General features: G+C 37.3%; 1 protein-coding gene across 3 annotated transcripts in view; it reads right to left on the bottom strand.

The window, feature by feature from the left end:
• XRCC4 (X-ray repair cross complementing 4) overlaps nucleotides 1-25,144 on the bottom strand; it is a 253,481-nt gene that overhangs the window by 23,477 nt on the left and 204,860 nt on the right. For 2 of the 3 annotated variants that reach the window (XM_075180439.1, XM_075180448.1), the window contains exon 8: nucleotides 6,917-6,967. The exons of the other annotated variant lie outside the window; for it this stretch is intronic. In XM_075180439.1, coding sequence (XP_075036540.1) covers nucleotides 6,917-6,967 — 51 coding nt within the window. The remainder of the gene's footprint in view (nucleotides 1-6,916; nucleotides 6,968-25,144) is intronic. 3 annotated transcript variants of the gene reach the window in all.

The following is a 25,144-nucleotide window of genomic DNA, read 5'->3' as shown; positions in this document are numbered from 1 at the left end:
AATTCCGAGGTGACTTCTATTATCCTATATTTCACTGTAGAATTGGGAGTAAAGGAGATGGTACTGTGCATGACTTTGCTAATAGCAGTAGCCACCATGTGAGAATGAGCACATATTTATAGTTGTATGTGAGTGGAATCACGGGCGAATACAATGACTCTCCAACTGTAAACTAAATATTTCTAGTCTGCTTACTAAACTAAGATTCTCTAATGCGACTTTAAGCTTTACAGAAAGGTAAGATTCCTGAAAATGTGCGAGATCTCAACTTACACGTGTCTGATCTCTTGCTCCAGCAGAGGAGCTCTCCAGGTTGTCATGCAGTGGTGACAAGTTGGTACCAGTAAAGTCATGTCACACAGCTGCATGGAGCCTCGCCGATACAGTGACTGTCTGACTGCGTTTTCCTCATAATATTGAAGGGGTTTGTGAGAAGATTAAAAGGATACAGCAAAGAAAAGTATAAATATTGAATATATATTATTTTGACCCATTCCAAGAAATTAGGCCAGCTACAATGGAAAGTTTAGAATGTTATGGGGCAAAGGTTGTAAAAGACTGAAGGAGGACTGAACATTTATTTACAGATTGAAGAGAACCATAACTATCGGTCTTTGTATTGCACATATATAGTGTTGATGAAACATCTTGCAATGAAAAAAGCTGACTGAAGTTGTCCAATTATATTTTATATGCAGTCTATGAAAATTACTTCTTAAAACATGTTAAACACGCACTTAAAACCACACTATTTAAAATATTGATGATGATGATGATTGTATACAATTTGTCTACCAAACTATTAGAAACCAAGGGGAACAAGGAGTAAAAGCACCCATAAAATGCTGCTGTTGTGCCCAGCAATTGGGTTGTGTTAAACCTAACTGGCCACAAGTTGCAGCATGTATGTTCCCAAAAAGGCTGCAGATTGGTGAACATCTAAACAATCCTGATCATATGTTCATTTTAGAAAACTGGGCCAGATGATGATGATTTGACCACTGTCTGACCACTTTAATTGTGCACTGTGTAATCTGGATATTTGGTTTGAGTACCAGTCAGGTTATTCAAATTTGGCTACCGCTATATATCAAAGCTTCTGGCAGTTAGACCAAGCAGCTGGATAGCCCTTACAATGGCATCTTAAGACCATAGTAGGCCTAAAATCACTGCAGCATTGATACATAGTTCTGTATTATAGTGAGGTTTGTATTGAAATTTGTTGCAGTATAGCATTTTCTTACATGTAAAGGACGAGAGTTCTGTTGACCAGTCCTCTTTGTATATTATTTTAAAGCTGATGATGTCTACAGTTTGGCCCTGCACAGTTCAGCCAATATACCGTACGTATGTTTGTAATCAATGCAGCATAAAGACAAGATTATCTAATTATCTCAGTTATACTTTGCTTGAGATCAGATATAAAAAAAAAAATTCCGGAAAAGTCCATTAACATTAATATACAAACCATCCAAAGACCATTTATCATGGCATATATGTAAGTGGTTTTATATATATATATATATATATATATATATATATATATATATATATATATATATATATATATATATATATATATATATATATATATATATATATATTACTATCACAGGCAAGGCGCCTCATAGTGTAATACCAGGACAACAAAGGACAAAATATGTATATATATGCGTACCGTCAGGTAAAGATGTATGATCTAGACTCAAGTGGATCCTCTTTGAGAACTGTAACACTGGATCTCAACTCAGGAACAATCCAGGAATGTGGAAAAAAGCAAACATAGCATAATATTGTAATGCAAAGGATAATGCACCACGTGAAACACCACAGGATATTCAAAGGGTGTAGAGTTCAAAATTCACCAGGGTATATATATAAAAAGACGTAGCCCAGAAAAACCACACACCACTTTATGTGTGAGCAATAATTCATATGCGTACCAGAAATATAAGCATAATAGCCAGAAGATGTTTCCTTGTAGGCAGCTGTATCTAGTACATGGACACCCTTCCAACGGCGGTATAATAAATGGAAGAGGATACAATGTAAAAAGCAATACAAATTTAATAAACAGAGTAAACACTGAACTCACATATGGTTCACCGGATACAGCTGATCAACAGTGAGGCTCGACGCGTTTCGTCTTGATGATCACAAGACTTCCTGTCCATTAACATTAATATACAAACCATCCAAAGAGAGTTTATCATGGCATATATGCAAGTGGTTTTATATATATATATATATATATATATATATATATATTATACATATCATGTTGGGCTTCCACAAATATACAAGAGACAGCCATCATAGACTCTGTTGTACAACATCATTCTTTTAATAGTACTCGGCACAGGAATACATTGTAACGTAGTCATCCCTCTTTATCAAACTATTATAACATTATTCTTATAAAGCATCAAAGCCACATGTTTACTTTGTTGCATTTTTTATTATGTTTTATAAGTAAAGAACTTTCTCTATACATCTTATTTTTGCTTTTATAGTGAGAGTGCTCTTTGAAACTCTTTTTTAGGTTTAAGATCTGGTCGTTAGCCGACTATGTAGCTACATTCCAGCTATTATTTTTATTCTATTCTATTCCTCAGTATGTTGTATCCTCAGAAAGTGTTATCACTGATTAACATCTTCATAGGTAGCGTTAACAACAGTGACACCTGCAGGTGAGACAATGATGGATTTCCCAACATACTAAAGTGGAAGGACCTAAAATTATATATATGACACACACACATATAAAGCTGAAATATGCTTTGGGAAAAACACTGCTCTGTTTTCAGACTGACCTGATAAAGTGCACAATATAGAATGTCACTAGTTCCTAGTAAATTGATAGGATGAAGTCTCATGAAGATTGGTGCACCCACAAATGCTGCCTCTACTTTGTTAAAATGAAATTGGCAAAGTAGATGGCCAGTCTGTATTTGCCAAAAACAGTCGTCAAATAGTGATAGCTGTGAGCACATTTAATTTCCTTGAAATGTGTAGATATTGTGTGTTATATAACTTCTATCTATATCACTCTCTCTCTGTATGTATATATTGATATATATATATATATATATATATATATCTATCTATACACACACACACACACACACACATATATATATATATATATATATATATATATATATATATCTACAGATATATACATATAGATATATATATATATCTATAGATATATACATATATATATACACATATAGATATATATACATATATAGATATATATATATATATATATATATATATATATATATATATATATATATATATATAGATATATATACACACACACACATATACACACACATATATATATATATATATATGTGTGTGTATATGTGTGTGTGTATATATCTATATGTATATATATCTATATGTATATATCTATAGATATATATATATCTATATGTATATATCTATAGATATATATATATATATATATATATATATGTGTGTATATATATATATATATATATATATATATATATATACACACAAACACTATATTATACACACATATATAGATATATAGATGTATATATACATAATATATTTTTTAATATAATTATAATCTAATCATGGACACTGATTTGTTTAATAGGGCGAGATCTAACGACATATAGTTAAATTATGCCACGTGTGATGTAATTTATGAACCGATTCTCTTTTATCATAGCAGGGCAAAGGTCAAAGCAGTGTTTACACCAAGAGCAGACAAACATGGCACTAGTCATTTAAAACCTACTAGATCCGGCTCCTGACCATTAACTCTGGCTCCTAAAAAGGTCACATCCTATGACTGACTACTTTACAGAGGAGTAGGATGATTTACATGCTATAGTCAATTTCAATCTAATTATGAAACAAAATCTAAATTTATAAAGTATAAAAAATACTGTTCTATACAGATTTAATTTAAACATGCCCCCTCAGGCATTTCAAGTTGGTGAAGTACAATGCATTTCCTCCATCCAATCATATGCCAGGATACATGAGTACTTAAAACATTCTTTACCATCTATACTTTATTCTTGGAAAGGGGGGTAAGTGAAGGTCTTCTCTAGATTTCATTACTACCTTACGCCGCATCTGCATATAGCATTCTAGGTTGAATGGAGGGCCTCCATAGTCATCATTTATAGCTTAACACATGGTGTGTCCTTGAGAAAGCTAACAATAACTAATAATAAAATATTAATAAAACACATAATAAAAAACAACTTTCCATCTTATATCTCTCCCTCTCCTGCCCTTTTTCTATTGTAGGGCTGTTCTTTTGTCTCCCTATTTCCCTGAAATCTTCATTAATTTTAAAAACATAATTTTTGCAGTGGTATTTGGGCTGTGGACATCCTAACTCTCCCACTCTGAAAGACCCCACAAAGAGTGGAGCTTACGGGGAAGTGACTGAGCGTCACCAGAAATGAGGCGTTGTTGGGTGGATCAGTACGGGTTTGTGTGAAAGGGGGGACATGATTTACTTTGTCCTGAGTTTGCCTAGGTAAGTGCTGGGAGGTGTATGGAACTAGTAAACTGTTGTTCTCCCTCGTTCTTCTACCAGATGAGCAGAGTGCACATTTTTCACATATGAGGAGTTATGAAGGTTCACATTCGGGTGAGAGGGCTGGTGAGTAACATAATAACAATTATTACCATCCTGAGAAGGGGGAGGAATATTGCTTCTCCATGCTGACATAGGAATAGGAATGTATTACTTGCTGACCATTACATCTATTATTATTATCTTTAATTTATAAGATGCAACAAAGTGTCCCTAGCACTGTACATGACACAACATGATACAGAAAGAACAAAACAAGAATAAAAATATATACACAGACACAGGTAACATGGTAATGCAAATCAAATTATTACTGGGAAAATGATGATAGAAATCATCGAGAAGTAGGCCAAAGCTTAAGAAAACAGGGCTAGGGAAGCAGGCCAAGAGGTACAGAGGGTGATGGAATAGTAGAAGGAGCACACAAGGAAAGAGGGCCCTGCTCCTGAGCACTTACATCCTAAAGGAAAGGGGGAGACACAAATAGGGTGATACAAACTGGGGGAGAGAGCCGGGACAAGGGAGTTAGGAGGAGGGCTGATAGACTTAAAAAAATGAGTCTTAAGTCTATTGCATGTTTAGTTCTGTATTTTATTCAGGAAGTATTTACTCCTGTACATGAAGCTCTCCTCCCCACTATTAATATGAAAGTTATTAATAAAAACCATTGTGTGTACTTTTACTGCATTACGTTGTTTGTGAAAACCAGATGGCTAGTTTATGTCTCGGTTGACCTTAGGATAACTCACTCAACCTTCCTACAAATTTACACTGTGCCTGCAGGTAAAGAAGATTTTTTTCCTAGCACATATATTGACATGGTTGTCTGCTTTATGTTCGGAACATACATTATTACACAATGCTTTCCTATATCAAGCATATTGCTTGCTTAATTATAACTACCACGTATGTTAGACAAGTTTTATCTCTTTGGTGTAAAATATGTGACTAAAAATTGAAGTTCTTGAATTTTTAGTCACGTATTTTACACCACTGTTCTTGGGAGAAGTATGTATCCCCATCTAAATTGGCAAAGCTGCTTTTAGAAAGGAGCGCAAGATGCACTTTTTTTTGTTAAGTTTTATCTCTTTGCACAAGAGCAAGCTCAGGCAGTTGTGGCTGTCTGTCTCCCCTTTGCCTGCACTCTGACATTTAACATTTCAACAGAGTGGCGCTCAGAATAATCTGTATCCTGATTCATTGTGAGAAAACGTTCATACATGATTATGCAATTTCTAGTGAAGTTATACTGTGTTTATGTTTCATACAAGTTTGGACAGTTCCCATACACGCTATTTTATATTGTAGGACCACTTGGAGGACAAAGCCGATTTAAAACAGCAGTGTAAAACTGGGTGTTATTTACAAGCAGGAAGCATGGTGCAAGAGCCCCCACAAGTGCCGTGGTGACGTCACAAGACTGGATTTGTGGACTGTGTGCCAACTTTCATAAAACTCTATATGGATTTGTTTGGCAAAATAAGAAGTGAGCATGTTCTGATGGACTGATGGGCATATGACCTTATTCACTACTGCAGGTGTAGACTTACATACAACTTACATTGCTATAAATTGCTGAACATATATGGAGAAATGCACAGTTAGCATAACCATACATGAGAAAACCAATGCATTACATCTTTGTGAGCCACAATATTATGGGGGGGAGGGGGGATAATAAATGTGAACATTTATTGTCAATGTTTGCATTTGGGAAAGACATGGGGCTAGATTTACTAAGCTGTGGGTTTGAAAAAGTGGGGATGTTGCCTATAGCAACGAATCAGATTCTAGCTATCATTTTGTAGAAGGTACTAAATAAATGAAAGCTAGAATCTGATTGGTTGCTATAGGCAACATCCCCACTTTTTCAAACCCGCAGCTTAGTAAATCTAGCCCATGGTCTTTTGAGCCTTCTAATATAATCGCATAAGTCTTGTTCTACGTAAGAGGCCCCCATAAGTCAGATTTGGTATATATTGGTAAACGTAAAGTGAGTCGCTAAAACACCAGCTGTTTTGAAGACACATATAGGGCCTAATTCATTAAGGAGAGCAAAGCAAAAAAAAAAAAAAAAAGGAGTAACTTTGCACCGTGGAAAAACCATGTTGCATCGGAGGGGGAGGTACATATAAGATGTCAGGACAGATTTATAGTTGGATAGGGTATGTCCTAGATCTACTTAAAATTTCAGTGTAAAAATAAAGCTATCAAGTATTTGTGTGCTACATGAAAAAGCAGCCAGTATTTTCGTTATGTGAAAAATAATTAATTTGCACCCTTTGCATTGTAACATGGTTTATCCAGGATCAAACTTACTCCATTTTCTTGCCATTGACCTCCTTAATGACTCCGGCCCGCATATAAAATCTAAAAGACAAAATTTGCTTATAATAGCTAACATCACACAAAACCAACATAAAGGCTAGATAAGTCATTCTGTATACAAATAGAGAGACATCTATAGCACATACAGGTCATGAAATTAAAGTATTGCACAAACTATCATTCATATATCACACATAAATAGAAAGGTATTATAGCGGGAATATATTACGTGGCATAAATATTAGATTACAGGCAAAGTGTAGGATAGACTCTGGTCAAAAATTCAAATATTGCTGTTATTTCCATTCATCAGTTACTTTACTGAGTTATCTAAATTTTTGAAAGGATGGCGTAAAACAAAGATTCAATCTGGTCTGATCAGAAAAGTCAATTTCTATATTATACCTCTAGCTACAACTTGTTACATCTTACAGCATTTTATTACAAATAAATGCATTCAAACAATTATGTCTTGCAAAACAACAGTTACACAAGCAATTTAAAAAGCTAATATACATTTGGAAAATCCCTTAAGATACATTTAACAAGATTTCACACATGGAACACTTCAGGAAATATAATGGAAACCATTACATTATCCTACAGAGCGGATGGAAGGTAACACACGTACATTAAACATAATGATTTTCCATGAACCTAGCACACTGTGAGCGCCTATCATTGCATTAAGCTTCAACCATCATTTTTATGACAGACTCCATCTCTGGAGTTGCTAATGCAGTCAATGCTTGTTCCAAAAGCTGACAGCCTGTGCATTACAGCTGGGGCTAAGAGAGCAAAAATGAAGAGAAACATTGATATTTTAATTTGATTCTTTATCTTACAATATTTTCTTCTGTAATGTACAATTTATTAGGATGAATTATGATATGAACCAAAATCAACACTTAAGGATTTCGCAGAAGCAATACGAATGTTTTAGAAAAACAAATTCCAATGCCTTAATAATAAAAGTGCTAATGTTTTATTTACACCTTATCCCACTCTCCTATAGGTTTTCACATCATTTACCTGCACAATGGGACTCTTTACACTAGCAGAAGAACATTATGAAGAAGGCTAAACTCCAATGCACATTTTCTATATTATTGAGTGTAGTGGGCAGCACGGTGGCTTAGTGATTAGCACTTCTGCCTTACAGCGCTGGGGTCATGAGTTCAATTCCCGACCATGGGCCTGATTCATTAAGGATCTTAACTTAAGAAACTTCTTATTTCAGTCTCCTGGACAAAACCATGTTACAATGCAAGGGGTGCAAAATAGTATTCTGTTTTGCACATAAGTTATATACTGACTGTTTTTTCATGTAGCACACAAATATCAACTTTAAATTTCAGTGTACAAATAAGCTATCAAGTATTTGTGTGCTACATGAAAAAACAGTCAGTCACTAAATTTTAAACAGTGGAATCAACAATTTGGAAAAAAAAACCTCATCCAGAAATCCTAAAATTTCCAGATAATATATATTTTGTGTGTGCAAACGTAATTACACTGAAAAACAGAAAATCTATTTTTAAGTCCATGACCATCTATATATTGTAGAATTTGTGATCATGGAAAGCATATGCTTAAAAGCACATTTTTAATATTTCAGTTGATATGACAACTTTTTATATCTAGGGGGTATATTTACTAGACTACGGATTTGAAGTGGAGATGTTGCCTGTAGCAACCAATCAGATTATAGCTGTCATTTTGTAGAATGTACTATATAAATGAAAACTAGAATCTGATTGGTTGCTATAGCCAACATCTCTACTTTTTCAAACCCGCAGTTTAGTAAATATACCCTTAAGTGTTAATTCATCTCTAAATTGAGTAAATTACACACACCAGAAGTTAGATATAATCTTTAACATCATGTTAGTAATACAATCATTTCTTTAACTGATGAAAGATGCCATCTGTTCCTCTTCAATACCCATTGCGAAAATTAGATCTTTTGGGATTTGCCACCATTCCTTCTGATTTATAAGATATCCTCAAGGTCAAAACACATGTCATCTATAATGTTATTTGTACTCCTTTTAAATACTCGTTTATGACAAACATGTGAGGGAAAATGGTTATGTCTGAGACGTGTTAGCAAGTAAAAAATAAAAAAGTTCAATGGGTTCTTTTAAAGTGTCCCACAAGTTCAGATGTTAAATACTTGAAATGATACCTCAAGAGCTGCATAACTATTTATTGGAGGGGAACAAGTTTTTACAAGAATATAAAGGAATTTGCCATTTCTATTTTCCTTAGTTTAGTACTTTACAAAAAGATATGATGTGAGTTTATGCATTTATAATATTTTAAAGATCTATTACAGACGTGTTAATAGTGGCTATGTGAATAAATGCACCAGACTAACATTACATTTCAAAATAACTAGATTTTTTTTTTACATTTTTCACTTAATGTAACTCAAGAACCCAAATGCAACAACTACCCAATATGAAGAACATTCTAGTGACCAATATACAATACAGAGCGCATAATAGTGACTAATATAGAATACAGAAAAAAAATTAAAGTGAACAATATACCATACACAGCATATGTTAATTACTAATACACAACACAGAGAGCATTTTAGTAACTGATAAACAATACAGAAAGCAGTATAAATACAAAATAGAGAGCATCTTAGTGACTGACATACGACACAGAGTTCATACTAGTGACCGCTATACAAAGCTGCCCATGTTCCGTAGACCACAATACAATGCAAATTCTAAATCGTTAAAAGCTCTGCAATGTAGACCCCACAAAATTAAGTTGGATTTATATTGCGGACCACCCCTAAATATGTTGTGGTGGTACACTTCAGACCTGGATCTCTGGTGGTTACAGAATGCAAACCCAAGAACTTTGGTGGCAGAATACAGACTCTGGCTGCAATAAACATGGCTAGATAAGTGCCAGGAAGCTCTCTACACTATATCTGGCGAATGGTCTGTGCTAAGCACAAATCACAGTGCTGAGAGCCGCATGGCAGCTTCCCAGTACAGGTGATGGAGTGGTGGGTGAAATCAATGCAAACTACTGTGTCTTATCGGGTAAAATTATGGAGATTGTGGGATAAAACTGAGAAAGGGAGTCGTATGTGGCAGACTCCCTACAATTGCCAAATTCTTTGTTAGATGGTGCCGACTATAGAAAATAGTGCCATATCTGGTGCATCAATTACATGCAAAGCTAATGTGTTATATGTGGCAGAAAGCATAATAGCGCCATATCTGAATCCAGTTATTAAAAAAGGCAATACTGAACCCGGCACCATGTGAGGACTGCTCTCATCTGCCAATCATGTTGTAGATCAATAGCTGCACAGACCAGGTAAACACCAATTTCTATGAACCGATATTTGGGTCAGAGCATTCAATGTCACCCAGGCTTTCAATATGATTGCCACAGGGCCCAAAAGATTAGAACTGGAGGGAGGACTTCCTCAGGTCAATAGGCAAAGGGAGAGGTCGGGTTATTGCCTGGGCAGCCTTTTCTTGATCACCATGATATGTAAGTGTAGAGGTGAAGACAAGTGAAGCTTCAACATTCCCCACAGCAGCCAGTGCGCAGATCCTTTGTGTCAAAAACACTATGCTCACATTTTTTAAAGCTGAAATAGTTATGAAACTATTCATAACAGTCACCCCATAAAACAGGTATTACAAGTTCTTCCTATCAAGTACATCAATCCAGGCAATAAGATTATGGAATAGTAGCACACATGGGAGCCATAACATTTATGAAGTTACACTTGATAAGACAGCATCCTTCTGTGATCCGAGAAGCCACAAAATTAATTTTATAATACTAACACACACAGGGCAGCACAGTGGCTTAGTGGTTTGCACTTCTGCCTCACAGAACTGGGGTCATGAGTTTGATTCCCGACCATGGCCTTATGCGTGTAGAGTTTGTATGTTCTCCCCATGTTTGCGTGGGTTTCCTCCAGGTGCTCCGGTTTCCTCCCACAATCCAAAAACATACTAGTGGGATAATTGACTGCTATCAAAATTGACCCTAGTTTCTCCGTCTGTCTGTCTGTATGTGTATATGTGTGTTAGGGAATTTAGACTGTAAGCTCCAATAGGGCAGGGACCGATGTGAATGAGTTCTCTGTACTGCACTGTTGAATTAGTGGCGCTATATAAATAAATGATGATAGGGTTGGGGCATAACATATTACTTTTAAAGTGAACATGTTAAGAGCCTGATATATCTTTTGGAGACATAAAAACAGGGCGTAGCAATCATATTTATTTTTTTAGCTATCATTCTCTACCTAACCAGGAGACCCCAGTAAAATAGTGCACCATCATGTAAATGATTTCCTGGTTAAGGGAGGGCTATAGCTCAATTTCACTTTTTTTGCATTAAGTAGAAATGGGCAGAGCTCTGTCATTCCAACTCTGGCCCTCTTTCCCTATGGTAGTTCCCCTAATTCTCCTTACTGCTTATTGGTGCTCCTGCACAGAGCCACCTAGCCATATACATACTAGTCTGATTAAAAATAAATGTATGCTGGGCACTTGAGGATAGGAATGCTACACACATCTCTGTCTGCAGTTCTCGCAGAGCTGTTTTGATATCTTGAGGAGCCCTCCCTCCCCCCTTGACCCCCACCTCCTTTTTTTCACTTCTTCTTATTCCTCCACTTTTCTCTTTTTCTCTTTGCCTCTTGTTTGTGGTGTACTGTTTGTCTCTTACAGTTTGCGTTATTTGGTATTGATTGGCTGATGGACTGTGATGTTCCTGAATTGCTTTATTTCTGTGCTGTGTTCCATCTGCTGTAAAAATTCCCCCCCTTTTTCAATAAAAACAGATTACACAAAAAAATAAATAAAAGTATACTGTCGCTAATCTTTGCCTCTCTGCTAAATAAATAAGACAAGAAAAATGCATTTTGAGGAGAATTACCAAAATATTGTAAGTCACAGCTATAATTTAAAATAAAAAAAATAAGGTTTCAGATCTTATAATTTTAGAACAATTTATTTCTTTATAAAGCCTAAAATGCATAATTCATTTTTTTCAACTAATGGATTAAGCCAGCCCAAAAGGTTTACAATGCTCATTGTGTCAATTTAAAATACTGAAATAAATTAAACCTTATAGTACAGAAACGCCCCAAACCATAGAATATTGAAAGATGGCTTCACCCAAAAAAGACTTTACAAAGTTTATTAGAAGCCTTCATATACAAACACACATGTATAAACCAAACTAACTACACAAACACTTCAATCAGTCACTACTTTCTATGCAAATACTAATTTTCAAATTAGTGTAAGCATGTTTATGATGTAATGTTTGACAAAACTACAAATTTGCCTTCTTATTAACATTCCTTTGGTTGACACCTTAAACACAACATAATTTAAGTTAGGAAGAATTCCTGCAACATTGTAATTACTTCCTAAGTGCGGGAATTTCACCCAAATGCCTTTTGTGTCATTCTGTTTTCTCTGGGCCAATTGGATCATTCCCAAAACATATGTTTCTACATGTCACAAACACACACGCAAAAATTTTACTTTCATCTGGTGTTTATTAGTAATGAAAACATGTCATTAAGTTAATTTTCTGTGAATGATATCCATTATTGACCTGTTCCGTGGGAAAATTCTATTCTGTTTACTGACTGTTATAGTCATTGTTTTTTTTTATCTATACATTGATCTGTTATTCAACTTAATGCTTCAGATTACCATTTTAAATATAAAAAAACAAAAATATGGACATTCGATTTTTATTCCAAACAGGAAAACCGCAACCAGAACGTTTGTGTTCTAAGCAGATAACAGACTTTAATAACAGAGAAGAGACAGTCAGTCTAAATCAGTCAGCCTAGATTTCTATGAACTGTACAAGAACAGTCAAATCCTGTTCTTGCTGCCAGACTATGGGGTATATACACTAAGCAGCAGTTCTGATGAATCATTGATTCTCAACTCTTTCCCGTCATTTTTTTAAAATGGCAATTTTATTAAAGACAAAGCCCAAGGGTTTTTTTCTTTTATAAAATTGCTGTTTCAAAAAAAATGATCCCAAAGCGCAGAGAGTCGACGGCTCGTCAGAACTGCCGCTTAGGGAAAATAGCCCTATGTGATGTCCAAGTATTTGTGCAAGGTTGGAACTGAGTCAATGGTCAGATGACACCTTTGTCAATCTCATTTTACTCAGTGTTTATCCGCACTCTAACATCTGTGCTCTTACACACTTGCTATCATGGGAGTATCTGTCTCGGTCTTACAGAAATATACATGATCCAGGTACTTATAGTAAAATATATGATCCGGTATAATGATTATAGCACTGGCCTTTATGCAGGTAAGTCTGTAATAAACAGATGTGTAGCACTCCATCTGTACTATGTAATTATCTATAGTACCACACTCAATGTGTGTTAGATTGTTCATTTCAATTTATTCTTTTGATAAATAGTAGTATAATAGTATTACGCATAATATAAAAGTATTAAGCTAGTCAAATACATGTAGCTTTTGTTGGCCAAGGTAATATGTACTTTTTGCATGCAGGGAAAATACAAGCTGCTTTTGCATGTAGCACAGGAATACTAGACAATTTAGAGTTGAGCTAGGACACACCTCCTAACATCTCTAAATCTGTCCCCAGCTTTTAAATTTGCTCTCCTGCAGTACAACATGCTTGACGTGCAGGCAGTAATATAGGAGTTATGATTTCCATGACAACAGGAAATCACAGAGATAAATACAAGTGACACAATGGTCACCCAGTCTTCAGTAGAGTTTGTAGACATGACGCAGATTTCATAAAATGCTGTGCAGCTTTTTTGTGAACCCATCATTATAAAGACAATTGCCTCTGGAACAATACTCAAAGTGAGGTCTTATCAGTGACGTATAGAGACAATATAACCTCCTTCTTCATTTCAAATTATAATTCCATAGTCCCTTAACTCTTCTACATTTGGATTTTTTGTGCCTACGTCCTTTTTTTAAAATGTTAATGTATTAATTCCATACTTGCAGACTTTTAAAACCTCATAGAACTGCATAGCTGGGGCAGATTGCATCATTAACCCTGACCTCCACCAAGAAACCTGAAGGATGCCTACTCTTCAGAAGTCTGGGAGGACTTCCCAAAATTCGGGAACCTCCCGAAAATACTAGGAGAGTAGGCAAGTATGATTAATTCACTAAATATGTGTTTTACCTCTTCTGGTGTCTGAACCACAGATCTGCAAAAAAAAACATAGTTTAAGCTCCAATATCCTGTGGCTCAAAAACGATAAAGCAGTGATGGGCAACCCAATATAATGAAGGGGCTGCATGGTGGCCCTCTCACCTTCATAATGGTCACACATTCCCCTTAATCTTGGTAAGGAGTTAAAATAATAACTTTAATAAAAGAGAGGTACATATCTGTATTACCACATCAGCAGGCATTTTATACAAGTGTAACAAGCTATAACAAATAATTCTGACAATAAAACAGAGGAGTTAGGGGCTGCAGGGCAAGGCTTGTAGGGCAGCCTCTTGCCCATCAGAATTATAAATGCTACACGTTATAGAGGCTACAGATGATTAACTGGTAAAATGATCCTAACCAGACTGCAGGACTGTTCCTGCAAGTTGTTGCCATGATAAAGGCACTACGGAAATCATAGAAACAATGAGGAAATTGTCTCCTGTTTAAGAACTTCCAATTGCTCTTAAGCTAAGACAAATAAAGCATCACTGTGTATCCTTTCTGCTCTCACTGTTTGAGCCATTAAGCAATATTGTTGTTTAGCTTTTAATTGATGTTCACAAAGTCTCCGCCGCTGTTTGAAGAAGGTTTGAGTTAACAGCTTCGTAGCATTGTAAGGAAACTACATCTTTATTTCACAGATGTGGTATATGCAATGAGGGCATGAGACAGCATCTTTCTTTCTCCGACATGTCCCATGTTCCCTGCCCTGTACACACTCCATTATACTAGGACAGGGTGTCCATGTTTCAGAGAAAGTAAACATAGGAACCATTAACGTTTCCTTAACCATTTCATCCTATTAGCTCTTACATCAACTGCAGACTTCACCTTTGTACTTGAAGGTTTTCAGAGCGAGCCATGAATAAAGGGATTACACGGCTTTCAGAAAATCCCCTGATTAGTAAACTGTAGGCTACATTCATGTAATGTGTTCAACATATTGCTGTTGCCATGTGGTTTTAAAGTAGCAGCCGATCAACATAGAAAGTTGATCTCATGTTCCATGAAATCACTGTGCAAACAACTACGATCTGAATTTTTACAGCTGGACATGAAAGTCAAGTAAACATAGAAAGGAGATATTTATTTACCTATTTACACAATGCATTGTGTTATTATTATTGTTCATTTCTATAGCGCCGATCATATTACACAGCGATGTAAAGAGACTAGTTATTCACATCAGTCCCTGTCCGATTGGAGCTTACAATCCAAATACACACACAGCAGCCAATTAACCTACCAGTACGTTTTTGGGCTGTAGGAGGAAATCCACACAAACATGAGAAGAAGATACAAAGTCCATACAGATAGGGCCATGGTAGGAATCAAACTCATGACCCCAGTGTTGCGTGCCTATAACGCTAACCACTGTGAACATATAAAGATGTAGATCCATAGGAATGCCAGAGGAAGATCAACAGCGGATATAAAGTTTACACACCTTTAATGAAATTGCAGCTGTTTGTGATGTAAATCCTGAAATCAAGATAAATCTCGTCAGACATTTTTACCACCTTCATTGTGACCTTGCAACCAATACAATTCAAGTGAAAAATAAATAATAATTTTTTAGGAAAAAGAAGTCAAAATATAAACCCTACAAGAACATGGTTACATAAGTGTGCACACCCTTTCATAATGGGGCTCTAGCTGTGTTCATCAACCAAGAGTAATTAGCATACACTGCCAGCAAGTGATTGCGTTTAATCTGAAATAAAGATCAGCTGTTCCTGTAGGATTCCCTTGCAGGTTTCTTGGCTGCGTGAATAACCTTGGTCCACAAGGACCTTTCAAATCATCTATGTGATCTCATTGTTGAAAGGATAATAAGAGGGGTATAAAGAAACATCCATGGAACTCTGTGAAGACTTTCATCAATGAGTGGAGAACATGTGACACAACAGGTACATCAGGACGTGCCTGCAAAGGTGGAACAATGTCTGACATGATCTTGATCTTAGTCTTTACATTAACAAACATTTGTGAATTTAATAGGGGTGTGTGGACTTTTTAATATTCACTATAGTAGAGCACGAAAAAACGTTGCATGCTTAGTATTTAAACAGTGATTTCTGCACTGTAGTCTAAGCCCCTTTCTACCCACTTACCCCTATTTGAGCAATCATTTTCTCTATAGCTACAAGTTGTGCATTTGCCCTTTTAGATGGAGAAAAGAGATTTGTGTGTCCCAGTCTCCTGTTCTGTGTCGTGATGTTGTTAAATTCTTTTTTATGTAAAAGTAAGGAATACAAGGATACCATTTCACATTTATTCTTTTATATTTGACAGTCAAAGAACAAGTTAGGATTACATGGATGAAATTTCACTTTCTATAAATATATTGAATAAATACTGTTTCTGGCAACATATTTAGACCCGCTACAGAGATAATGACAGTGACAGATAGGGATGACTCCTAATCACTTTGTATTGGCTGCATGACTTTACCTGGCCAACAGGGAAAAGCCATTCATCCTGAATGGCTGTGCTGGCACATGAGTAATAACTCAAGACCAGATGAGAAAGTATCATCACTCCAATGGGAGGTAGAAACTGCAATGCATTATTTCCTTTGTTAAATGTTTATTTTTCTCTCTACATACCACTATTGGGCAAGGAAAAAAAATTCCCAAATTCACAATATCCGAAGCCTGTCCCTGGAAGAATTGTTCTAACTTCTGTTCCTTAATAACTGGGAATAGGGCTGATTTCACCTATCACCATAATTTAACAATAAAATCTTGCAGAGCCAGCTTAGCGATACTCAGATGCCTTAGCATTACAGGCCAGATTGGTAAGAGTTAAGTTACCCCTTTGCAGAGCCAGTCTTGGAGGATATGGATATGCTTTAACCGGCTAACTGGTTCACACATGCACAGCGAAACCGAAAGTTGAGACAATGCTATACTCTGCAGTGACCCCTTGATGTATAGGCCAAAGCCCTATTGTCTGAAGCACAGCTACTCATTGAATTCTAGTTGTTGACGTAGACTGTCAGAAAAGGGTAAGGATATGTAGTGCTTAAACAAACATGCAGTGCAAAGCAAGGATCTTCAGGTCCATAGGAGATACTAATACAATGTCAATGAAAGTATGAACATGGGTGTAACAGATCTATGCACTCCCAAGAATAGTCCTGGTTTTCTCCACTGACAATAGAGGAACACAGTCTATGATTTGTGTGATTTGGGGTGTGACCAAACAAGACTGGTGCGTGGCTTTGGACATCATTATCACCATTTATTTAAGTAGCGCCACTAATTCTGCAGCGTTATACAAACAACTCACTCACATCAGTCCCTGCCCCATTGGGGCTTACAGTCTAAAGTCCCTAACACACACACACACACACACACAGACACACAGACTAGGGTCAATTTCTTAGCAACCAATTAACCTACCAGTATGTTTTTGGAGTGTGGGAGGAAACAGGAGCACCCGGAGGAAACCCAGGCAAACACGGGAAGAACATACAACTCCTCACAGATAAGACCATGGTCGGGAATTGAACTCATGAACCCAGTGCTGTGAGGCAGAATTACTAACCACTAAGCCACCATGCTGCCCATCATGAAGGTGGATTAGGGGCGTGATCAAATGTGTCCCACATTTTTTATTTGGGAATGTTGGCAGGAATGTTTATGGCTGTGGCTTTGTATGGGGTCAGCTATATGGTGACATATATCAATAAGGTTTAGCATCGAATTATAGTATTGGAAATGCATCTATAAATCCTTATTCAACAAGCCTGAATGAATGAGGCTGAGAAGTGTACTTGCTAGACCAATGAAAAATGCATCCAATCCAGGAAAGGTGCTGTTATTACACTATATACCAGACTTGTCTACAGTTAGTATATCAGTAGTGATATTCAGAAATCATAGTCCATATTTTAACACAAAATATCTTTTGTACCTTCAATATCTGACCACTAGTAAGGTCACAAACACACTAGGTGCAGATGGAAAGACATTTGCTGTGAATAATATTTTTACTTCTGTAACCATATTTACATGTTTTACAGCAAACATGAACTGTTTAAAAAGGGGGGAAGTTATTCAATGGAACAGAAGATTTCTGGGCCCTCAACCAGTTACAACAAATTGATTTCCACATAATCATGCCAACTGAACTGCTATGTTGCTTCAAGGATTTAAAATGTTTAATCATAAGATAATTACTGTAATCAAGTCATATCCAGAACTTCAGGAGTCTCTTAACTTCCATTCTAATTGAAGAGCACTTAATTAAGATCATTAATATTCATAGGCAATGCTATATTTACATATACATTCATTTATTTTATGAAATTATATTGTTATTTTTTATTTTAACAGAATGTATGGTTTGAAGGAAAGACATTATTTGATGACAAACCTCTGAACAAGCAAAGGTGCTAATCCCTGCTCTGTTTATCTTAAAACATCCTGCTTCAGACAGCTATCTTTAGCTATAATTAAAATTTTCAAGTAAGCTGTAGGTGTGAAAAGCATTCATAAGTGCTGCATTTCTTCTAATACATAATTTGCAAATAATCTTATAAATTTGCATTCTTCCAACCTACACTCTAAGCATTTCCTCGGGGGAAGTATTTCAGTTTCGCTAGTTAAAATAAAGCATTTGCAAAGCAAGTTAAAATACTCCCAGCTGCACTTATAATGAACCTATTTACAAGAAATTAATATATGGAACATTACTCATATTTGAGTGGGATGGACCCTTGCAGCCTCATAAAAAAACCTAAATAATGATTGCGTCAGTAAATAAAGATGCATACTAATGTGAAGCAGTGCTGTCTATCCTGAATAACCACATAAAAACAAGTAGCTTCCACTGCACTAATGCATGGGATGTATTAAAAATAGTGGCCCTGCATGCACAGTAAAACAAAGTGGAATTTTGCGCCTGAGAATTGGACTTATGTCCAACTCTTTTCACATATAACATTACATGAAACCCTAAATTTAGAGTTATTATTATTATTATTAATTTTTATTTATAAGGCGCCACTAGGTGTCCGCGGCGCCGTACAGAGACAAACGAAACAACAATACGAGGAGAGACGGCACAGAACAGTAAACAATAATCACAGTAACTCAGTGAGCTCAAGGCACAGCTAGAGGGACGGGGGAAGGTCAGCCAACAACGGCACCAAGGAGGGAGGGCACGGATTAGAGGGAGACCCCAAGGGGAAGAGGAGGAAGCGAGAGGGGATGGGGGAAGAGGGTCCTCAAGGAGTAAGGCTAGGTAGCTGGCGAGCAGAGTTAAAAGTGGTGAAGACAGGAGGAGAGAAGACCCTGCTCGAAGGAGCGTACAATCTAAGGGGAGGGGAAGACTGACAGAGAGACACAGGGGAGAGAGGGAGAGAAGGAGGAACGGAGGATAAGGATAGGGGAAGGGGAATGAGGGGGAAGAGTCAGAAGAAAAGGTAGGAAGTTAAGTGGGAAGAGTTTCACGCAATGAATGGAAGAACTTCATTCCTACATTGAAACTCATTCATACCTCTGTGTCAGGACCATACACAAGTAGTACATCAGGAGTCATGAGTTCAATTCCCGACCATGGCCTTATCTGTGAGGAGTTTGTATGTTCTCCCCGTGTGTTTGCGTGGGTTTCCTCCGGGTGCTCCGGTTTTCTCTCACACTCCAAAAAACATACTGGTAGGTTAATTGTTTGCTAACAAAATTGACCCTAGTCTGTGTGTCTGTCTGTCTCTCTAGGTGTGTCTGTCTCTCTCGCTCTGTGTGTATATTAGGGAATTTAGACTGTAAGCCCCAATGGGGCAGGGACTGATATGAGTGAGTTCTCTGTACAGCGCTGCGGAATTAGTAGCGCTATATAAATAAATGGTAATAATAATACATGCAGACAGGTTTCATGGCTGTAATTCGCACTTCACCCCCTAGAGGAGCCCCTAGAGTTTGCAATTTTTTTTTTAACCCACTTGGCACCTGTAGTTCTAAAATCACCAGCATACTCAAGCAGTTAATGGCTGCCAGGATATGCTGGGACCTGAAGTGCCATACAGTAAAATATCACTGCGTTTTGCAGATTCTTTGGTGAAATTAGATTAAAAAGAAAAACTAACACTCACACAAAACAAAACAAGACAAGACCGGTAAACTTGTGGTAATTATTTTCTTATTTTGTGCAGTTTTTTTCAAAGTCTCTACTGTATTTTGAATTTGTATTTAGTAAAATAGAAACATATTATTATTATTATAAAACATAATATTGATATGCTTGTATGGCTGTGTGTGGTAGAATGGATAGAACAGATGTGAATGTTTAGTAACTTTAGAAATGTGTATTATGGAAAGTGTAATCACACATACATCATTGATAAATCAGTCTGATGAAAACAATTGACAATTTTATCTTTGTGGGGAAAACGACCTCTTTGAAAGACAATACCAGGTATATGGTTTCAGTGTACCTAAAGCTTTGAAGGAGCATTATCTGAAATTTGGTGTAACAAGAATCATCTGTTAAATCCCTCTAGATCCTAGCCACATGGTCAACTGTCCTACAATGTGCTTATATTCACGTTACCCAACATCCTAAGGCCTGGATATAATAATATCAGCACAGGCTTATAAATGAAAGCACTAGGTTTATTGTCTAAACTATATGTAATAGTCCTACCTTCATCATCATCACCATTTATTTAAATATATAGCACCACTGATCCTGCAGCGCTGTACAGAGAACTCACTCACATCAGTCCCTGCCCCATTGGAGCTTACAGTCTAAATTCCCTAACATATACACAGAGAGAGAGAGAGAGAGAGAGAGAGAGAGAGAGAGAGAGAGAGAGAGAGACTAGGGTCAAGTTTTGATATCAGCCAATTAACCTACCAGTATGTTTTTGGAGTGTGGGAGGAAACCGAAGCACCCGGAGGAAACCCACGCAAACACGGGGAGAACATACAAACTCCTCACAGATAAGACCATGGTCGGGAATTGAACTCATGACCCCAGCGCTGTGAGGCAGAAGTGCTAACCACTTAGCCACCGTGCTACCTTGTCTTAACATTGTAAATAACTGCATTCCACATTCAGTTACCTTCAGTTATAGCACACAATGTTTTTCGATATTACAGCTTTCATGAAAACAGATAATATATTCTTTATTCTCGACTGTTCTAGCATTTGTGCTCTGAGAAATCTACAATAATTTCTCAGAATGAAATGAGTATAGTTGGCGATTATTTTGGATGCACCAGAATAATCTCTGATTTTACACACACATAAGTGGTTTTAAAAACAGCTGCAGTTTGTACACAGGATGAGTTTACATTATTAAACAGTAAATGCAAACAACATGCTTCATAAGTACACCAGAGGTGCTGATACAGAATAGTATTTTACCCACACGAATGGGCCTGATACAAGTAGCTATTGTTTCTAATGTTACCATACATATTGGAGTTTTTCTTTCATTGTGGTAACATTTTAAGAACGCTATTTGTTCCATTTTATGCAACTGCCATGTAGTTTACAGTGAGCTTTAAATTTCTAGTTAAAATTTATATAAACTGTGATCCACTACTGGAAAATGCCAAATGTTTCACCCCTGCAGATTTCACCGTATTGATTTGCAGATCCACCTCTTTGCCGCAACAAAAATAGGCACAGATGGTTCTTAAATGCCCTTACGGTGTACACAAATTAAGACCAGTATGAATTTGCTCTGTAATTATATGATGACACCTAGTTATTCACAAGTGACAAATTATATATTTCAGTTACTTATATCTGGTGTTGGAGGAGAATATCAAATACACTTTTACTTTAAATCCCACAATATTTAAAATAGGCAAAAAATGTTAATTGTAGACTGTCTCCTGTATCACATGGGGGATTTAGGTCCATAAGTGGGATATTAAGGATCAAATGTGCAAAAACAAGCCCCTGCAGCACACTGTTCCTGTTGTGTGATGTCATACCCCCATTTTACAAATGTACATGCGTGCTATGGATGAGAAATTGCATGCTATTAAGTGGTGCACTCATGAGCATTCTCCCTTGAGATTTGCAGCAAATCACTGTGGTAAATGATGCAATCGCTGCAACCGAACTGACGCGATTCGCTATGTCAGGTTCCCCAGTTAGCACTTCAAATATTAGCATATATTGCACACTTATTGTTAGGACTCTGTCCTTATTCTGTGATACCGGAGATGCTGCTGTTACACATGGACAGTTTCTTCTTGCCTGCAAGGGGTTAAGCCCTCATAATCTGAGCTGGATCGTGATCACCTGTGTCTGACCTTCATTAGACTGCCTTTAGGGCCATTTTATTTTTTTCTCTGGTGCTGGTCTTTCTGAGTAACTCCTGTGATCTGATCCTGATTATCTGACTCCTGTTTGTTCCACCATTTTGCATCCTTAGCAAAGGTCGGGCCGGAAGGGACGTCCCGGTCGTCAAGAGACAGCCGGGACGCTGGGGGCAGAGGAGAGCGAGCCATGGCGGGTAAGAACAGTGCCACGGCTCGTAACAGTACCCCCCCTTGAGGAGGGGTAAAGAAACCCCGACATCCTGCGGCCGTGATGTTCTGAGGAACATGGAGGCTAAATGAATCTGCCGCTAAGGGTCCTATTAATTAAGCTCATAACCCCATTAGCACATGCACAGACAGGTCAGAATACCAGCTGCAAGGCAAGTGGGCCTTCAGTCAATGACTTATCGGTGCCTCTGGCTCTTCAGTGTTGTGGAACTACAAAGCACAGCATACCCTACCAGAGGGCAAGCTGTAACTTGTCGTTCGAAAAAAGCTGGAGAGCCATAGGTTACACTGTATCGAGCAAACCACATAATATACTTGTGGAACCGTCATCACAGAGATGAGCCGCTGGTTGTGCAGGCTTGCTTCGTGATTGCTAACATTTTGCTGTTACAATTTTTTTTTTCTTGTTTTGTTTTAATTTATTATACACATTGGGTAACTAGGGCAGCATGACCTCCCAGGGCGCAATGCCGAGCTTTCGTCACGGCTGGGAGAGATCACCTACACCTACAAAGATAGGAGGGGGGGGGGGGGGGGGGGCGCCAGTGCTCTTTCTCGCCCAGGGCACTAAAATTTCTAGTTACAGATCTGTGTCCACAGACTGCAGACCAGCCAAAGTGTCCAGAGGCCTCTTCTTCTGAATCTTCAGACACTCTTCCAGTTTTCTTTAGTGGAGACCTTAAACTGATTTCTGCAATTTTTCAACTGTATGTGAAGGAGTTTGAAGAATCTCTGATATATTTTTCAGACTAGTTTAACCAAGTAGGTTTAACGATTATGAGTTTTAGAGGAGATCCACAGACTCGGGCCGTCACTCTTCTAAACTTTGATGACCCCATTATCCACAATACTATGGATTTTGTCAATGCCATACACTCCATGAACAGTTAAAATTGAGTTTGTGGAGCATCTGAAATCCACTCCTTAAACAGGGGGCTATGTAATGACTCTGTCCTTATTCTGAATTTGGCCTGCAGTACCTCTGTGCTAACAGAAGTGCTGCTGTTATACATGGACAGTTCTGTTTGTCTGCAAGGGACTAAGCTGTCATCATCTGAGCTGGATCGTGATCACCTGTGTCTGGCCTTTATTACATTGCCTTTTCCAACAGACTAGGGCCAGTTCATTTGGTCTCTGTTTCTGGTCTTTCTGATCAACTCCTTTCATCTGGCTCTAATTATCTGACTCCTGTTTGTTCCACCATTTTCCGCCTTTGTGTTTGTGACCCAGAACCAGTCTTCGTTTGACTTTGCTCCTGTCTCCATGGTATTGTTGTGGATCTTCCAGCTTCTGAACCTGGCTTGCTTGACCTTCCTCCTGTCTGATCCTGTACCTGCAGTTAACCTGTCATACCTGATATCCGGCCTCGCCAGCTTCCCTGCTAAAATTGGTAATCCTGCTTCATCTGCTAAACCTGATAATCCTGGTATCCTGCTTTATCTGCTAAATCTATTGCTACCTTCTATTTCTACAGAGTCATGCTAGCAGTTTAACCATTGACTGCAACTAGTTATACCTGTGTAATCCTTGTTCTGTTTTCTCTAGCACAACTCTTCATAGTATTCATACTGGGAATCCTTAACACTTATGTATATGCAAGATTGATAAAAAAAAAAATAATTCCTCCAAAAGTAGTTATTGACTAGGTTTTGAGGCTACATTTTCACACTTTCCACCATAAACATATTCAAATGGACCTATTACTCTGCAAAAGTAAGTGGATAATGATTTTATATGGCAGTTCCTAAAGTGTAATGTGGGTAAATTACCTTTAAAGGGGAAGAATATCACATCTAAATCACATTATTTATCACAATTGATTGGGAAGCTCAGAAGCAGCTAAGAGTACTCAGGCAAAGAGCATGTCACCTGAGTGAATGTAAGTGTCATGTGATCGGCTCATCTGCTGTCAGCAAGACTCCCAGATGATAGCAAGTAAATTGGATGAGACGATTAGGAGATATTTTTAACATTAACTGTGGCAGAGAGTTAATGTATTCCACAGGGCTGCACCACATTGGCTAATAAATAAATATGTAGTTAAACAAAGTATGAGGTGTGGTAGTTAGCACTTACAGTCTAAAACAGTGTTGGCTAACCTGTGACACTCCAGGTGTTTATGAAACTACAAGTCCCAACATACCCTTCCAGCTATAAGCTGCTATATATTGGCAAAGCATGCTGGGACTTGTAGTTTTACAACACCTGGAGTGTCACAGGTTAGCCAACACTGGTAAAAGGAGATGCATGTAATGCATACCACACACATACATGTCATGAGACTTCTGGACACAAATAACCTTCAGAAAACATCTATACTGATATACTTTGGGAAAAATTAGGTTTCCTAAAGGATTATATTAATACATAAATATAAAAAGTCATTGATACTTCCTTCTAATGGAATCTACCAATGTCTCTATCACAGGCTTGCTTCACCAAACTGTAGTTCATC

The sequence above is a fragment of the Mixophyes fleayi genome, chromosome 1, assembly GCF_038048845.1.
Source record: "Mixophyes fleayi isolate aMixFle1 chromosome 1, aMixFle1.hap1, whole genome shotgun sequence".
NCBI lineage: Eukaryota > Metazoa > Chordata > Amphibia > Anura > Limnodynastidae > Mixophyes > Mixophyes fleayi.
The sequence above is the reverse complement of the archived record's forward strand: the minus strand, read 5'-3'. Positions and strand labels throughout refer to the sequence as shown.